Genomic DNA, 20311 nt, shown 5'->3' on the forward strand with positions numbered 1-20311 from the left:
AAAGTCAAGCGGGAAAATTCACATTCAAAGCACATCAGCACTCATGCAACACTTTACATGGAGATAGCGGTATGTGTAAATGAAAATACAGCGGCTGAGCAAATGTATACATTAACACAAATGAATGCAGTAACGACATCAGAGCACCGTCTTGGCACGGTCAGTGGCAAAGAAACACCACTGGGAAGTGTAATATAGTTTAATGTCAACTCTTTTTCCTACAATACAAGATATTACTTTAGTAAAATTACTCCACGCCAGGTGAAACCATTACACACTTAACAATGGCCACAGAAACACATTGTAAAACATAGTCTTGTAATAAAGGAATTTGTATGGTGTTTAAAAGGAGGGTTGGTGCCAGTAGACCAGTTTCAACTCCTTAGTCATGGTTTCCAAGGCGATTCCCTGCTGTGTTCCTTCTTCATGTATGCTTGTTTCTGTTTGTTACATCTGGATTTTTTTTCATTGTTCCATTCATCTGTTATTACGTAGACATGTACATAGTCCGTGCTGTGTGCTAGTGTTTACAGTTCCGTGGATATTATGTGGGGGTGGGGATATGAGTGGATACGTTATTTAATTTAAGCTTTTGTACTTGGTTTTTGATAAGATCGACATAACATATTTCTTGACCAAAGTTAAACGTTTTATAGAAAATGAGGTACAGCGCTTCATAAACTCGGAAACAAAAGCAATAAGCGCATGCTCTGCACCCAACATAAGCGAAAGTTAAGTTCCAATAACAGATACCACAACAAACCGCAACAACAACAACAACATTTTATTACCAAACATCGACAAGAACTTGCCTTTGGCTAATGAACATACCCTAGTTTTACAATATTTGCTTGATCGAGCTAATTGTAAATGTATTAACTACTCTTTCCTATCACTCCAAATTGACGCATATTGAATTGGACTACTCTTTGTTTAAAGTGTCAGATGCTCACCATATACACATGAGATTTAGTGAAGAACACTGACATACAATATTAGAAATCTACAGACCAACGTATATGACTTCAATCACACAGTTTAACGTAATGCAACATTTAAGCTAATATTTTATAAGCTTACCACCTTCACTGACAGTAAATAGAGTTCGTTACGACAAAAACAAAATAATAATTTTACAACAACATAACATGTGATTCAGATATTAAGTATTGTAACAGAGAAGTCTTGTCTTCTTCAGATTTTAATCTCTTTGTCGAATGATGGCTTCATGAAATATCTTCTCGAAAAAAAAGTGAAATATTTGATATTTGATTTAACAGCTTAAAGAATCTTAGTCAAAATGGACAACTATTGTATTGACGGTCTTTCGATAATTAGGAATTTCACCAATTACAGCCTTTATCAAAGGTTCCCAGAGGTAAATAAATTGAATAAAAGACAATGAAAGCTTAGCCTGCTTTCAGCACTATGAAACAGGCTTTATTAAAGTTCCTTTTTGTGTTTTAGAAAATGCAAAATTCAAGATTAACCACATTAGTCTAAACCTCGTACAAAATTCTGAGTGAAAGGAGAATTAATAAGTAAATTACTGAAACCACACCAAAAATTAACTTGAAAGAAGTTATTAAAATCTCATAATATAAACAGCGTTAAAGCATTTTAAGATTACTTTTGTACAGTCATGAATCTGCTTTACGCATGTGTTGGTTGTTACAGTATGTCAAGTTGTCTGGACATACATCAGGTAATTAACATATAATTTGATAACATAAAATCTGAAACTCTGGAGGGCTTTACATACATTTTCATTTACAACTTTACTTAAACTTTGTTAAAGCTAAATTTTATGTGGAACATTGTGGGACAACTTGTGAGTAGGTAGCTCATATTGTGCTCTGTGATCTGTTAGGCTACGAAAGGAAGTGTAACAGCTTCTCAGCATACAAAGACACATTAGTTTTAAAAAATAGCCATTTAAATCGATTTACACAACCAATACAAAATAACCCATAAGATTGCGTTTTATCATCAACAGGGAATGTTTTCACTCGTATGTAGTTACCTGCTGTTCATTTCAATGTTGTGACAAAAGGGTCACAGCATGTACAAGTCTGCTGATCACTGTTACAGAAACATACCATAACAGTGGCTAGTGTCTTGTTTTGTAGTTCTTGCAGAGCGGCTATCTGTTAAACATTATCATAATGATACAATTCACATTGAAATAGGAATTTTAAATTGCATTTGTAACATTTGGCCGCACATTAGTACCTAAGAATTAAGATGATTTGAAGTTTTGTTTTATTGAAGTCGAAATATGAAAATTACCATGAATTAACAAATTTGTCTGTTATAGTATGTTTCAGGTCAAAGCAAGTAATCATTATGTTGCTCTTAATAATCTAAAATATGGTTAGAACGAAGAACGATGGCGAAGTTTCTTTGTAAAACGAACCATTTTAGCTGTTTCGGGAATAACATTTTTCATGACTTCTATATATGTTTCTATGAGGGATATTTTGGTACTCGAGTACGCGCCGATTTTTCGATCGAGTATTCGGTGATTCGTTAAAAGTGGTTTCCGTAACCGGAATAGGCGAAAATCGGCCGTATTTAGCATTTGTTCACTATTAAAGGGAGATAATTCAAAATCAATAGTTGTTTCACCATTACTCCCGTAAGCAGTGATATAATGTTTCAAAACCATTTTTGTTGTTCTTGCATACAGTTGTAAATAATTACTTTGTGCTAAAGGGAAAACTCTAGAATGTAAACTTTCTATTACTTAAAGCACTTAGGCGTAATTTAGAGCTCATGGAGGCCTGGAATGTAATACAAAAAGAGATTTCTGGATGACAACTAACAAAACTTTTATACTATATTTACAGCTTCAATAAGCACTATCTGTATAATAGATGAATTTTGTATTAAACCCGATAGTGATTACTTCAATACTAATACTAATAAACCTAAAAAGCCCGCCCGCTTAGCTCAGTAGGGAGATCGTTGGTCTACGGATCGCGGGGTCGTAAGTTCGATCCCCGGGCGGGGCGTATGTTTTCCGTGACGATTTCATAAAAGACACTGTATCTGAAATCATTCGTCCTCCACTTTTGACTCATGTGGGGAAGTTGGCAGTTACTTGCGGAGAACAGGTTTGTACTGGTACAAAGTCCAGGAACACTGGTTAGGTTAACTGCCCGCCGTTACATGACTGAAATAGTGTTAAATAATGGCGTTAAACCCAAAACAAAACAAACAAACAAAATAAATAAATAAATAAACCTAAAACGATGTACTAACATTTAAAAGCTTCACTAAAATTAGACAAAACTGAACATTTCTTCATTTAAATATTTTCAAAGAAAATGTCCGGATTAATTATGTCATTTACACTTGATATTTTTGTATAAGAAAGAATTTACAGCACAAGTGTTACGATATGAAGGGACTTCCCTAAATGCCATTCTAAGCCGGGCTTTACGTGGTCGCACAGCTCATACATTGTACTTGATAAATCCAGAATGCCTTTACCTGTGATGTAACCGAGCGATCATATGAAATCACATAAATCAATAAGAATGACAATTTTACCTACAACGAGTTATGCCGCTTTTGTAATATCCCGTCTCTGAGTGTTCACCCGGTTGTCTCTATGTACTTTTGGGACGGCTCTTATTTCGTCTGCTGCCACACTTTCCGTGCGAAGTTCAAAGTGGCGTCTTACGTGATGCCATACTGAGACACTTTCACAATAAAAGAGGAGAAAATTCAACATCGGGCGATATTGCGTCGTGAGCCCATTATTTATAAAATGCACTTTGATAACTTTTTTAAAAGAATTATTGATTTTAGATATTTCAACACATGGATCAAGTGTGCCCCCCAAAAAAGAAACTGTTGCTGTTAAGACGTATCTATTAGGCAGCTCCTGTGTGTATTGAAATCTGATATCTTGAAACTCCTAAATGTGTACTTTCTATTGAAGAATTATACTTACAGCAGTAATTTTCATCGAAATCAACATGAATAATTACTTCTGCATACTGATGTATGATATTAAACACATGTTTAAACACCCTGACTATTTCAGTTTGTAATTTCTGGACTTATGACTCCACCGTGCCTGATTTTTTCTCTTGCACTGTCATCGTGTGTGGCGAAAGCACCTTCTTTTGTGCCCCACCACCTTTTTTGTTTCATTTGTTTTGGTGGGACGGGGGCCACTTAGACTTGCCCTTGTCCGCCCGTCTGTCCGTCCGAATTTGTGTCGTGCATATCTCAAAACATATTTAATCCAAAATCGTCAAACCTCACATATGTTAATTTATGCACTTGGTGTTAAATTGAGGTTTCATACAGCTACACCAGAGTAATGACCCTTCATTTAGACAAAATATGCATAGTACTTAAAACAGTATTTGACCTATGATTACAGGAATATATCGTGCACCTGGGATAGCGAAGAAGTCATTTTGTCTCGTTAACGATTCGAGAATGATGCACTTTTCATGCTTTCGATAAAATAACAAACCACTGGTCTACGAATGTTTTCATTTGCATGCCACCGGATTTATGTCAAATATTTCGAAATTTAGAAAATATTTTCAACAGCAAGCTTTTGAAATACAAAGAAAAAGTGATTTTGTGCATTTTAGGAATTTTTTGTCTATAAAATATGTAGAAAATTCTCAAAAGGCGCTAGTCACGCTATTGAAAGTTGGTGCAAAAAGAAGAAATTAAGCTGTTTTTATATGATATACATTAAAATATCTGCTTTTTAACAATACTGGGTATTAAGTATCAATTGCTATCTGTTTTTATATTGATTGGGATTTTAATGTTTATTCGAGGCAGGTGCCTTTAACGATATATTTAGGTTAACAACTGCTTATGATTTTTTACCTCATATTGCGTAAACAATTAAACTAAAAATAAAAACTAGTAATACATAAACAGAAGTATGTGTAACGATTTTGTTAACGATTATCTATAATAGAAAATTATCTAAAACTTTGAACCACTTTGTGTAATATCTATTTACATTCAATGTGTTTAAAGTGCATGATAAATTGGTTAAGCTATTTGGCGTGCATTTACAAAAACGCTTCATGTACAGTGTATATTTTTAACAATACGATTACCTGATTACCTGGTCAAATTTCTTTACGTACTCGGACAGTAAAATAAATGTTAATATAATTGTGATTTTATAATTCAGTCATATTCAGCTCCAGATCCACTGCATCAAAAGTATCACTGTGCTAACGTAACATCGGTGAGGATATCTTAACACAACAAAGGTGAATATCATTTGTATAATTCTTAGCTTTTATACATGTAAGTGTAAGATAAGGAATAATTGTCGTGTTGTAAATAAGGTCAAATCATAGACTTTGCGTAGCGGGTAAGGTATCGGTCATCGAACATTAAGATCGCGGATTCCAACCGAGAAGGGGTGATCATTTTACCTATTCATAAACAAGAAAAAGTACTCATATATATTAATCTTGCAAAGGCAGCTATAAAGGCCTCCATGGCTGAGTGGTTAAGGTCACTGACTTTTAATCACTTGCCCCTCACCGATGTAGGTTCGAGACTCACTCGGGGCGTTGAATTCTCCATGTAGCCCTGTCAATCCTATAAATGACCCGGCATTGGATTGTATAGTAAATGTTTTATGGTATTCTGTTAAGGAATGTGTTGTTATTGAAGAATCTGAATGATGCCCGGCTGGCATCATTGAGCATTTTGAGAAATTCAAGATGGCGTCCAAGATGGCCGCCAAAATCAGAAAAAAATATATCAGGGGTGCAAGAAATAAGTTACAAATTGCTACTTGCGGATTGATTGTACTTTTAAATGTTTTCAAACATATTTATATAGCTCTATTTATTAAATTAGTCAATCTAAGATGGCATCCAGGGCTGCTGGAATTCAAAATGGCGGTTAAAATGGCCGCCACAATTGCCTTTTTGGCGTATTGTATAAACAAATATAATCAACTATGGTAATCAAATTTGCTGATATTAGTGTTGTAATATGTTATAACTATTCAAATCAAACTACAATTTTAATAACTTGATCCAAAATGGCTTCCAAGATGGCCGTAAAACTTAAAAGAAGTTGGAAACAATGCTGAATATTGGTCTTATTTCTTTGGTCTTTTAGTATATATAAAGTAAATCATCAAGAACATTCTAAATATTTTAAATACATATTTTCATTTATATTTGTCTGTTTTACAAAGTACATGTTGTACAAATGGCTGCTATTATTAAGTAACTTTAAAAGTAAAATCAAACAGCATGTTTGTATTCATAAATGTTGAAATGCACATTGCAATGAAACGCTAGAATAATTATGTGAAGATCTTTTCACCTAACTACCTAACGCACGTTCTTTGTTTGTTCATTGTATTGGCCAGTGGACATGTACAAAACATCGTACATGGAAGTCGTGCTTGATTACAGCATTTTATCTTCAGTACTGCTTGTGGTGCCGAAGCTACACTGGGTGCTACTGATATAGGACACAGTGTCTTTATTACCTCGTTCCTACGCCAACCATATTCATACGGGTCCATATTTGGCGGGTCTGCTTCATGGGCATACTTTCATGTGCAGGCCTGTAAATATGCACGTTTTATGTTTTCAACAAACACTTGTTTGTAGGTGCAAATGAAGCCAGTACTGGCATGGTTTTGCTGGACTTGCCAACTTTGGCTGCCAATAGCCTTTGTCTCGTTACAGATATTTTAGCCATAACAGGCTGATACAAACCTTGTTGATTCAGTTATAATGTCATTCATGTCTGCTTTATATCACCCAAGGATTTTAAAAGGTAACCAGCTTGCAAAATCTTGAACGCTTTTGCTTTGCCAATGCCATAATAGCTTGCCACATTATCACACCCAGAGACAGCATCAGCCGCAAGTAAATCTTGTGCAATTCCAAAATACTTCTGTGTCGAATTGAAACCCTTTATTCCCTATATATAGGTTACTGGCCCGTCCCAAAGTAATTCCTATACTTTCATCTTGCTGTTTTTCCCATGCCGCAGCCTGAATTTGAAATCACTTTTCACTGATCGATAAATGCTTTTCAACGAAATACTAAGATATATCGGTGAAATGGATATTTTCGCTGTTTCGAATAGTGAAGATGGCATTTTTTTACATTTCACTGGTATGAAAGTACACTTGAACGCAAATGAATGACGAAAAATCAGGAATTCTTTGTAAAATATACTTCAGCAAAGATAAAGATATACTAGTATACTGATACAACTGCCACGGTAGCATAGTGGTAGAGCGACCGCTTCGAGTGCATGAGGAAATGGGTCTGCTGTCTAGTCGCGTAATACCAAAGACATGAGAAACGATAGTATTAACTTCCACGCTTGGCGCTCAGCATTTCGAGAATATTTCTAGCACTATTAAGTCCGAAGTCATGGGTGTCAGTATAATGTGACTGGATGGAGTATTATATCATATGTCTTTGACGTGATATTCCAGTGAGCAGCACTATAAAATTGGGCATTGTGCTCACTGCTACATGTGGACGCTGTCGTTTATATGACTGAAAAATTGTTGAAACTGACGCGCATACATGTTTAAGATACAAAATACACGTTTCTTTATTTTTAATTGGTAAAACAAGATGCAGAAAAATCAAATAACTATTATTTAACATGGGCAGCCAAAGATGGCAAGTCCATGGCAAATCCATGCCAGTACAGGCTTCATTGGCACCTATAAAAGAAGCATTGTTGGAAACATAAAACGTGCATATTTACAGGCCTGTACATGGAAGCATGCCCTTGATGCAGACCCGCCGAATATGGACCCGTATGAATATGGTTGGCGTAGGAACGAGGTAATAAAGACAATGTGTGCTATATCAGTAGCACCCAGTGTAGCTTCGGCACCACAAGAAGTAGCACCCAGTGTAGCTTTGGAACCACAAGAAGTACTGAAGATAAAATGCGGTTGCGAGAGTGACAACCAATGTTCAACATAATGATGCAGATGTAATCAAGCATGACTTCCATGTACGATGTTTTGTACATGTCAACTGGCCAATGCTGATCAATGCAACAATGAACAAAGAACGTCAGTTAGGTAGTTAGGTGAAGAAATTCACATAATTATTCTGGTGTTTCATTGCAATACGCATTTCAACATATATGAATACAAACATGCTGTTTGATTTTACTTTTAATGTTACTTAAAAATAGCAACCATTAAACAATTTGTAAACTGTATTTTGTAAAATAGACAAATATAAATGAAAAAATATATTTTGAATATTTAGAATGGTCTTGATGATTTACTTTATATATACTAACAGACCAATGAAATACGACCAATATTCAGCATGTTTCCAACTTTTTTCAAGTTTTACGGCCATTTTGGAAGCCATTTTGGATCACCTAAATAGATAAGTTGTTAAAATTGTAGTTTGATTTGAATAGTTATTACATACTGCAACACTAATATCAACAAATTTGATTACCATAGTTGTTTATACAATACGCCAATAAGGCAATTGTGGCGGCCATTTTAGCCGCCATTTTGAATTCAAGCAGTCCTGGATGTCATCTTAGATTGTCTAAATAAATGAATAAAGATATATAAATATGTTTGAAACATTTAAAGTACAATCAATCCGCAAGTAGCAATTTGTAACTTATTTTTTGCACCACTGATATATTTTTTCTGATTTTGGCGGCCATCTTGGACGCCATCTTGAATTTCTCAAAATGCTCAATGATGCCAGCTGGGCATCATTCAGATTCTTCAATTACAACATATTCCCTAACAGAATACCATAAAACATTTACTATACAATCCAATGCCGGGTCTGAAACAAATATCAGATTTATCAACCAGACTAATGTAAGCAAGCCATCCAACAGGCTACGGAAGGTCGGTGGTTCCACCCAAGTGCCAGCTCGTGATGAAATAATGCACGGAGGAGCCCATGGGTTTTTTTTCACCACCATCAAAGCTGGAAAGAAGTCGCCATATGACCAATAATTGAGTCGGTGCGACGTTAAACCCAACTAAAGCTGTGTAATTTCAACAAGGAACAGCACCCTGTAATTTCCGCTGATATGACAAAATGAGAGTTTCTCCCCTTATCTACCCGTTAGGTAACCAGGCATATGTTTTCACCTATAAAGTATACAGTTATCATTATCATTTATAGAAGAATAGGGAGAAGAAATTTGAGTCTGTAACTATCAGTTTTCTCCTCAAAAACTTGCAGATTCACACCTTTTGCTAAGACTTTTATCAGCAATAATTAAATGAGAACACTTGTGACATTGAAAGTTTTCATCATGACACATTTGCAGTTGCACGAAGTTATCAGAAATAATCTAAGGTTATTATGAGTTTCTGTTAAGTTTCCTGAACTTGTTAAAGCTTGTAACTTTCTTTTGTAGGTAAAGCCGGAATGAATATTGGTACATGTCAATGACAGTGGTACAATATGCAAACGCGAAAGCCAGAACTGGTTGAGATGGAATCAAAGAAAGAAGCGCTGTTGGCTACTCCTGAAACACATGTATACTTCTTTTGATCTTGAGTGTTAACACTATAGTCGTGATAAAAAAAGACACTATCTCCTTTTTCAGGTCCGCAGAGTATTATTTGTGTTTAATTTAATATTGTGTTATACAACTAATATAAAATTACAGATAGATAATGATTTGATATGTATGGGTCAACTGCATGGTTGACCGTTTACCCGCAAAATATGAACTGACAGATGTTAAAAAATCTATTCTAATTTGTTTATACCACTTACACATTTTCATTTTTAGATGTTTTGAGACACTTATGATACATTACTAGTACTTAGATGCCCAATCATATGATAAATGGACCATAAGATGATTTCTTGTTGCGTAACTATGTATTTCGGATTCTAACACAATCGGCAACGTTTTATATACATGTATAAACATACAGGAGCAACCTTAATATAATTCTACGATTATACATTCATGACTGTTACATTTTACACATATTAAACTTAGTGTCGTGTTTAGTTATAGAACGTCGTATTTACCAGTGGTCGGAGCCATAAACACGTTTTAATAACCTACGCGTAAACCCTCAAGTGCGAACTTGCTCGGGGACAATATTGCGTGTTAACAATGTAATGTCTTACACAAGTCAAGACAACACTTGGCTTAATTACAAAACCTCTGCAAAATTTTGAATTTTTAAAATTATTTTCATTAATAACCTGTGACTTGTTTTATAATATAAAGTCACTATTTGTAATATACCTTTTCGATTCTAATACGATATCATGGATCATTCTTTGATGACATCTACAAAAATCTTGCCTGTTTTGTGTCCCATCCATTTTCAGCGCGCAACTATGACGTTTGGCGCTCTGACGTGTTTTCTGTGACGTACAAACAATAGTTTTATCTGACGTCACACTTACAGTTTTCTTTGGAATCGCGCCGTGTTAGAATACCAGTGTATACACGTTATAGATAGAGTTATGAAGCGAAATCTTCATGAAAAAGAAACCGATAGGGAGGGAAACGGAGCGTAGCGGAGTGACCGACCGAGGTTTCTTTTTCTCGAAGAATTCTCTTCATGGACTCTATCTGACATAGTGTGAAATCTACGTTTGACCAATCAGAATTGCAGAGTCAGTCGTGTCGACGCTCTTCAGTGTGTAAAGTTGTTCTTCGAAAATTATTGCTTCAGTCACATTGGTCTTCAGGAATAAGAAGCCACATTTTTTAAAAAATAACTCGCTCTGATTGGTCAAAAAAGTAGGTTGCACATTATATATTAAAATTGTGTTATATCTTCCATTCAGGGTGTAAATTAACAGCCTATGGATAAAATAAGGTATTTGAGGTATACTGTAACTCGGTAGCTGTCGTGTTGTTCTATAGTTTACCGATAGATATGTTCCTTTTAATTGAGTCCTGCACTTGCAGTGATTCAATTATAATTTTGATTATATGGTGAAAAGAATTCGTATATGACGAAATGGAAATGTTCTTGGACATTTGTACTGTTAAGGATTATACGAGGGCACTTCATAAAGTTTCGGGCTGATGCTATAACATTTACCATAATTAAAATATTATTGTTATTTCGTTTCCTTTTAACAGTATGATATCTCTCATACATTTTGACAAAAATTTTAAGCAATGACGCAACGTATACACGAGCTGTATCTTGTTATAGTAACAGATGTTGCAAACTACGGAGAACTTGATTTATTCGACATAAAAGAGTTACGGCCGTTTCGTGTTTAATTAGTATAACAAATACAAATTGTCCTCTTATTATCACTTATATTTACTACCTTGCTGTTGCTGTTTACATTACAGTTGAAACTACATCACAAGCATAGACTGAACAAACGAATACTTGGTTTAGCAATATGCGTTATAACTGTGCTCGTTATAGCGGCGGTAGTCATTCTTGCTGTGTACCTTGGTGCAAAACCGTCCAAAGATGGTGCTGAAAAGGTTTGTTATTACTTTGACAATCAACAAAAATAAGAAAATTAATTGGTTACTTCAACATTTACGAGATTGTATCATTTGTTCCATGTACTTTTTATACGAAAGGTATCTCCAACGAAATAGATAAATATTTAACCCTTACCCTGAACAATTTCTATAATAAACATGTCCATCTTTCAATTTGGATAATACCATCAAGTGTTAAAACGGGTGCATACCAAAAAGATACTGACTGAATGGCGAACAGTGCAGATCTTGATCAGACTGCACGGATGTGTAGGCTGATCATGATCTACCCTGGTCACAAAGGTAGAATGAATCGTGTCATGCTAAGGGTTAATAGACTTAGAGTGTTAGCCTTTCAACTCGATATAGAGACGATGAAGCAGACGATATATTTTGTGATGTGTATTGGAAAGTATCAAACTACAAATGGTTTATATATAAAGTGAAAGCATTTTAAAGCGGTATATCTGAAGATTTACATCGAACAACAAACCTTAAATAGCAACGTCTATAAGATATCAGTTAAAGTATGATTTCAGATTGCCATTTTTGGTTGCAGGTTTATCACGCTACCAAAGTTAAAGTATATTTCTGACAATCATAGCATTTTTATTTTATTCCGAATCACATCCAAAGGATGTTCCTGTGCTACAAAAAATAGTCCCATTCATGAACAATGCGAATGAATTATCAATGAACAAGCAGTTCTTATTCAACCTGTATCCACTCACACTGACCATTTAGATTATATAAGACCTATCAATGATATGATATGGTATTCCAGCCCATGGTTAAATCACGAACTAGGTCAGGCAGAGTTCATCTTAGATATGAGGCACATTAAATTTGTATTTGTTTCTCATTCATGTATATTCATAGACTGGCATTTAAAGAGAAGATAAATCTACCAAAAACCCACAACCATCAGACATTTCAAGGCTTTGATATGAGTATGGGATACAGTACTGTTAAATTATGTCTAGCGCTATCAAATGCTTTTCTAAATATCTTACAAACTACGCAAATACGTTGTAATGTTTTTACAAATTACTCGAGTATGTTGTAATCATTTTACAGACTTCACGAGTACTTTTTGTAAACATTTTACAGACTACACGAAAACTTAAGTAAACATTTTACATATTTGGTGAATACGTTTGTAAATATTATACGGCTGCATAAGTACTTTTGTAAATATTGTACAGACTTTTTTGTGAGCATTTTACAGACTATAGGAGTACCTAGTAAACATTTTACAGACTACGTTAGTACTTTTGTATATATTTTACAGACTACGTTTACTTAGTACTTTTGTAAACGTTTTACAGACTACACGAGTAATTTGCACAAGTACTAATTTCTTTGATATTTTACAGACTAAACGAGTACTTTTGCAAATATTTTACTGACTAGACGATTACTTTTGTAAATATGTTAAGTCTACTTTTTAAAATACTGGTATGGAATTCAATGAATCAATCTAAGTATATTTGAGCCGTGCCATGGGAAAACCAACATAGTGGGTTTGCGACCAACATGGATCCAGACCAGCCTGCGCATCCGCGCAGTCTGGTCAGGCTCCATGCTGTTCGCTTTTAAAGCCTATTGGAATTGGTGAAACTGTTAGCGAACAGCATGGATCCTGACCAGACTGCGCGGATGCGCAGGCTGGTCTGGATCCATGCTGGTCGCATACCCACTATGTTGGTTTTCTCATGGCACGGCTCATTTATTAGTAACAACAAAATTGTGGCAATGTAGATCTACATTATGTTTACTCTACAAGTTTGTCGTTCAAGGATTCCTGGCTAGTGTTTTCCTCCAACAACAGTATATTCGTAGAGGAAAGAATGGTTGTGACAGAGACAGATGTGCTGATCAATGTTTTCAATAGTGTGGCAGTTGTATACGACTATAAAAATGTAAGTTACCACCGCATGCTAATGTAGATATAAATGTCATCAATAACGTCATGAAAATTAAGATGTTTTCAAGGTTAGCTTAGATTACGGTTATCATGTATGTATCATATCATTTGTAAGTCAAATAATCTAAAGTCTGCCATATAAATTCATTTTTTATAATGGTTTTCACTTAAATTTGAAAACACTGTTTCAGACTAAAGAACAGTGCAGTTACTATATGTTTCCACTCAGGTGCATAAAACATTATACTATACAGTTATTAACTTATGTTTCGGTCAATATGTGTTTTTACGATCCTGTAAAAACAAATACTGACCGAAACATAAGTCTATAATTGTTATATTATATGCCCTTCTCAAATGCAGTCTTTTGACTGGCCCATATTTCATACATGTAAGAAAAAGTGATATCACAAGAGTCAATATCACTTTGGCGGCCAATATCGCTTTTTGTGGACCCGCGCGTCAACCCCTTTCGACCAATCAAATGAGCGCATTTGTGAAGGGTATATAATATTAGTATATAGATTGCAGCTGCTGTCATTGCCCATACCCGAAAATATGTAACATAAAGTAAAAAATCTAAAAATACATTTAGGAGATGGTATTTGAAAGATATATTGACTCACGTACAAGCACTAAATCAGCATGCTTTTCAAGAAAAATGAACATCACCCAAGTACCTGGCAAACATTTGGAACGATACAGAAAGGCAGGAGAGGTAAGAAAGTATGTTGGTATGTAGGTCATGCGACGATACAGTGTCTCATAAGTCTTCGGAAAAATGTTTTATTTTTATCCTTCTTTTTGTCCAGAAGAAAGCATTTTGCTAGTTCGCTTCATTCTCCCTCCGTCGCCCTCCTTTCCATTCCCATCCACCCCACCCACCTCCTCTCATTCTCGTCACAGCATATTTTTATTCTGATATGCTCTTAATAGTGTTAGTAACGTACACTTTTCAATTTTCTTCAACTTCGATAATGAATCTGTTCATTGCGTTTTGTTTACCCTGCTAAACTTCTTAAATGGACTGGTCCATCATTTAATTTGAGCAGTGTCATTTATTATTCAAAGGGGTGTTCACTTAAAATGTACTGACTGAATAGCGAACAGTGCAGACCATGATCAGACTGCACGGAAGTGCAGACTGATATTGGTCTGCACTGGTCGCAAAGGCTGAATCAATTGCCGCCAGCAGCCTAAAGGTTAAGTGTTTAAATTTCTGTTTGTATTCTTTTACGTTTCATGTAACAGTAATAGTCAAAGGAAAATAAATATTTGCCGTTATATTCATGCACGTTCTCTAAGAAACTAGCAAAACCGCAGTTTCTCTTCTTTCAGATAAAGTTACGAAAACTTTCTACACAAATTGCTTCAGAAACGGAGGTGTGGGAGTTCACATCTAAACCACTTGCGAAAGAAATTTGGCAAAATAGTCCAGACAATGTCCACACATTATGCGATAAGTCGAATATTTACATCTCTGAAAAGGGTATGTCACGTTGTCTGAAATATAAATGAAATAAAACGAGTTTAGTACTTTACTTATATCAATAGTGTACATGCCAGATACTTAGCTTCTTCTAAAGTGAGAGGAACAATTTTTGATTAAGCTAATTTGACTTGAGCTACTTTCGTTTTAACTTTTGTCGTAGTACGCACTAACTTTGTAATTACTGAATGTACTTTCTTCAAACCTGTTATCATGAACCAGATCATATATGACAAAGGCGAGAACAAATATACCCCCGCTTAACTCAGAATTTATATTACAATGTAATAATATGACAATATTGTGGTGAACTTGCATCTAACTTCGACAGTTGTCCCTCATCTTCACCCATATCATTTATGATGTAAATAATGTCCCATTTTTACTTTGATTTTTTATAACTCTTTTTGTGTTTTTCATAACTTAGAAATTACTTTGTGGATTTTCTTCACACTTTACATGGTTGTTCAACAGCATCGCTTACATGGCACTGGATAAATCAATGCCTTTTACTGAAATTTCTACTAAATGACTTAAGACGTCAATAGTTGTGTCTTATAGTCAGTCAGATCATATTGACAAGGTCCATAGTATTTCATAATATATATAGGAAGGGAAGTAATTGCAATTTATTGAAAGGATACATCTTTCTTTTTTTACCAACTTGTTTTGATTGATAACAATACAAAATTTTGTTTAAGGGACTATTTCTGATACTTTTTCTGTCTTTCTGTCTTAATATACAGTGTCTGGTACGCGAAACAAATTGTGCACGTCACCAGATCATACATGGATGTGTTTTGAGAATACCATTTACCCGTGCGTTACGTCATGTGTCCATGAATACCACTGCGGGATAAAGGATCACGTGAGCACGAGAGACATACATTGGTATTGTCAGGAGAGTTGTAACCATAGAAACAGTCACACTTATTGTTGTTAGTTTATACTAATTTATTTTAGTTCGATTGTGATGAAAGCTTCATGCGTATTTGAACCGCTCTCCTCGAGATTCCGCTTCCTGGAAAAAACATTAAAGGAAGGCATTGTCAGGACCCTATTGCTAGAACAACAGTGTTTCAAAATATTAAGAAACACTAGCATTTTTGTCTAAGTCTACTGAGTGGCATAAATTGTAATTGTTTTATATTATTTTATCGTGTTAACTAGACTCAACATTTAAGTTTATATTTCATTTTACTTTTAGTTCACGACATAATGTTGTCCGGGTTGTACTATGTTGTACAACAATTAAGCATAATAATGATATTTCATGGTACATTTAACTACTCTTCGCATATTTACATGGCGATGTACACCTTGCGACATCTGCTAGGAAATTCAATTCTCAATTACTTAGGTAGTCTTGCTGAACACGTCTGTGAACGTAATAAATACATTTCTAATAAGCTGCGTAGACACATTACAAAATTTCATCATAATTACTCCGATTTGGTTTTAAATTGAATGTAAAAGAAACCTCTGCGAGAAGGTATATGTTATAACCGAGTCATGCAGATTTTCAGTGTTCAGTAAAATTATGAAATCAAATGAAAGTTATCAAAAGAGGTTTTTAGACACACCGCATGTTTGATATGTTAGATGCTGCGTTTTCCTTATTGACTGTGTCATACGATCCAAGAAGTGTAGGTCTTAAAGCCCACTGAGCTGCTTTTATGGGGAATTGTTCGAGTAATTTGTGTAAGTACTACTCGTGTAAACATCTGAATATATACTGCAATATAGTTTCGCTTTGAGGGGTTATGTTCCTGTTTGATTGACAATGTATAATAAAAAAAAAGTGTAAATGAAACAAAACAGAAAAACAACGTACCTGTAAAAGACCCTTAGTCGGCTACGAATAGCGTACGAAACGAACAGAGCTTTGTTAGGCAAAGATTAGATAGCGATAGGCACAATTCCAGAACGCAACTTCTTCAAAAAGAATCCTACAACAGTGTGTATATATATATATATGGAGGAATATATGATTGAAATATACACATAAATAAATGGACAAGGCAAACCAGATAGACAGCATGGACAAAACGAACAAATAAAGAAACACAGTGGGGCATATCTCCTTGGAACGGTCATTTTCAAAAACACGACTTAGAAGTTTAAACCAGCTATTGTACATAAGCCCTCTTCCTAAATCCCACCATTTTCCAAAATTACAGGACAGGGTAAATAATTGATCTCCGCCAGGTGGCTCCCTTATGCAGGAAATGGTAATTGTAATGAAAGGTACGAACGTGCTGGTGTAAATATATATATAAAATGAACTCATTAGTAAAAATCACAAATAACAAGTCGTATTATTAGACGAAATATTTTTTTCTGATCTTCTAGAAAGACTTAATGATTCGTTCCTCTTCTTTAAATCATAATGTTACTAAACTGAAATATTTCCAGTCAAGTACATGTTTCACTAATAACTTAGGCATGCATTTCTCGGAAGTATATATAATTCGTGTACTTTATAACTTGTTTTGTGGTAGGGAAGTTATAATGCATTATGACACATTATTCTATGATTTAAAAGTAATATTCAGATGTAAACGCACTCATTATAGAGGATGTATGTGCATTTACCGAAATCCTGTCACGTGATCTTGTTCTCAAAAACATGTTGTTCTACCGGACGTTGTGTCTCAAATAAGGTAACAACAAAATGTTTGTTGACGTTCTACACCAAAAGCTACCGTAAACTAGTTTAAAAGTTATACAAGTATTCAATTCGTGTGCATTTTAATTATATGACAGCATAAAACTTTTATTCTTATATTGTTTTGACTTTAATGTCAGTGTTTTAAATTCCAAGTTTTAATTAAACACAGATAAATAGTCATGGCTTTTGTAGTACACATCTCAAACCAATCCTTTTGATGGGATTTTCAGACGTGCGGTTCTGGGATTGGGTTCCGATACTCTTTCTATACACATGACATGAAGTTTCATCAGGAACCATGTCAAATTATTAAAGTAATTCGAGCCACTAAATTCAAAATGTACAGGTAGCTTACACCACGGACTTGGGGGCTGACAGGTGCCCTCTCTCTGCACCCCTCCCCCTCCCCCTCCCCCAACGCCACACACACACAACACTTTTGCATATCCCTGAAAACTAATAAAGATTACGTCATGTACATGGTCATCATATCTATGAAGTTCAATGGAATATGTATGTTTGGAGGGGGTGGGTGGAACATAGATACCCTCTCCCCAACCCCTCCCCCATCCCAGACGAAAAGATGTCACCACATTTACACTGTATCATGTGATCATATGTTTGAAGTTTCAATGGAATCCCTGTAGAATCATATAAGTAGTTCACGTCTCACACATTTTGCAACATTTCGAATCACTTGCCGCTCACCGATGTGGGTTCAAGCCCCACTAGGGTGTTGAATTCTTCATGTGAGGAAGCCATCAAGCTGGCTTACGGAAGGTCGGTGGATCTAATCAGACAGCCGCCCGTGATGAAATAATGCACGAAGGGGCACCTGGGGTATTCCGCCACCATCAAAGCTGGAAAGTCGTTATATGACCTATACAACAAACCTTAAGCTATAGATTGACCGTATAACAAATCACCCGTAAAATTTCCCCATGCTTCGTTTTCTGGGGATATAAAAACCCTAAAATGCAATTGTCTGGAAGCATTTTATAGGCTGTAACAGGGTATGCTTTAAGCATAAGATTACTATTATGTACTTCCACTTAACTCAATAGGGAGAGTGCAGATCTACGGATCGCAGTTCGAGTTCGATCCACGGGCGAGGCATATGTTATCCATAAAGATTTGATAAAAGACATCGTGTCTGAAATCATTCCTCCTCCGCCTCTGATTGATGTGGGGAAGTTGGCAGTTACTTGCGGAGAATAGGTTTGTACTGGTACAGAATCCAGGAACACTGGTTAGGTTAGCTGCCCACCGTTACATAACTGAAATACTGTTGAAAAACGGCGTTAAACCCAAAACAATCAAACAAAACTATTATGTACTTAGATTTGAAACTAATACAATCTACGACAGGCTCTGGTAGTGTCAGGACTCCGGTCAAAAACACACATCCTGTCCAAATGAATGATGACTACCAGTTCCCATACAGGTCGTACAACCAGCTTGTAATTTAGAATTTTTTAATTAAATCTTTTGTTAAGATGAAGTTTTTGCAGTGAACATACGTTTTCGGATCTATGTTTTATATGTTTGTACTGTTGCTTTTATGGGATTTGTTGTTGTAATTATAGTGCTAAATTGTAGCCGTTCTGTATTTGCGTGATAAAAGATTTGTGTCGAAATACCGAATATAGTTTATATATGAGAATTGACCGCTGTACATAGATGACCCAAATAACTAATTAAATCGATTTGAAATTCAGTATCACATAAACATTAACATTTTGTACTCCCACAGACTCATACAGTAATATAAAGAGAGTGTACATATTGAAAGGTTAACTGTAGCCTTAAAAGTGGAATGTGACGCTAATTTCGTCAACACTTATAACAAATTTCTTGTAGGATATTAAAAACAAAACTTCTTTATCAACTGTATTTATCAATTATTCATTCGTTATCCTTCCAAGCTAAGAAGTCTGAAAGTCTGGTTTAAAGATATTGTAGAACATTGGATATCTTTAAAAATGATTTTTATATCTTTATTTCGATTCAATGGTATCCTAATCATGTGCTATTAACATTATATGTAATAATAAAAAATAGATTTTAAGTATTCGTTCAATCACAAAAAAAGTGATTTTAAGATTTCAAATAAATAAGAATTATAGATATCTTTGAAGCAGTTTTGAATACTTTTAGATAAAAACTAATGATAATTTGTGATATCCATAAAATAAATTAGCAATGTTATCAAACGAAATTTAGATATCACAAATTATCGAATGTACTACCTGGTCCGCTCACGTCTAAAATAACACACATAAAAGAATTTCATTTCTTATTTAAATGTAACATAAAGCTAGAATGTCGTCCTATATATGCCTTTTATAAACTAGTCCCGACCTTGACAAACATTGACTTTATTTACATTCCCCGTCGTTTTCTGCACTATTTAATCATTCCGCCACGTGTTGGACTTCTTTAAACCTCTCGAGTCATAATCGGATACAAATAATTTGACTGAATAAACTTACACATGTCTGAAAAAGTACTTATGAGTGAAACTATTTTGTCTTTTACTTGTTTCATAATGACCGAGTTTCCCATGGTGCTGGTGCTTATAGAACAAGAATTACACCATTTTGTAAAACATCACTGCTGTCCTATCTCATGTTTATATAAGAAAAGAAATCAGGAAAACGTGGCAGTCGTGCAGATAAATAAAAACATATTTATTATTTATAACTGGTATGGCTGAACACATCTACCTTTCCTAGTAAACAAA

At 35.0% G+C, this 20311-nt stretch overlaps 1 protein-coding gene across 1 annotated transcript; it reads left to right on the top strand.

Moving 5' to 3' along the window:
- Window positions 1–4945: 4945 nt before the first annotated feature.
- LOC123535433 (uncharacterized) lies at window positions 4946–17745 on the top strand. The gene is made up of 7 exons (XM_045318091.2): window positions 4946–5264; window positions 9412–9533; window positions 11338–11478; window positions 13281–13403; window positions 14004–14126; window positions 14747–14897; window positions 15644–17745. The coding sequence occupies exons 2-7, from the start codon at window positions 9459–9461 to the stop codon at window positions 15838–15840; spliced, it is 810 nt and encodes a 269-aa protein (XP_045174026.2). The 5' UTR covers window positions 4946–5264; window positions 9412–9458; the 3' UTR covers window positions 15841–17745.
- Window positions 17746–20311: the final 2566 nt, after the last annotated feature.

The sequence above is a fragment of the Mercenaria mercenaria genome, chromosome 12 (genome assembly GCF_021730395.1).
Source record: "Mercenaria mercenaria strain notata chromosome 12, MADL_Memer_1, whole genome shotgun sequence".
NCBI lineage: Eukaryota > Metazoa > Mollusca > Bivalvia > Venerida > Veneridae > Mercenaria > Mercenaria mercenaria.

Excerpts from the sequence above, each read along its gene's own strand:
- LOC123535433 (XM_045318091.2), top strand. The coding sequence starts at position 9,459 with ATGCAAACGCGAAAGCCAGAACTGGTTGAGATGGAATCAAAGAAAGAA. Across the intron at positions 9,534-11,337 it reads TGGCTACTCCTGAAACACAT|TTGAAACTACATCACAAGCA; the intron begins GTATACTTCTTT and ends TTTACATTACAG. Across the intron at positions 14,898-15,643 it reads TATTTACATCTCTGAAAAGG|TGTCTGGTACGCGAAACAAA; the intron begins GTATGTCACGTT and ends CTTAATATACAG.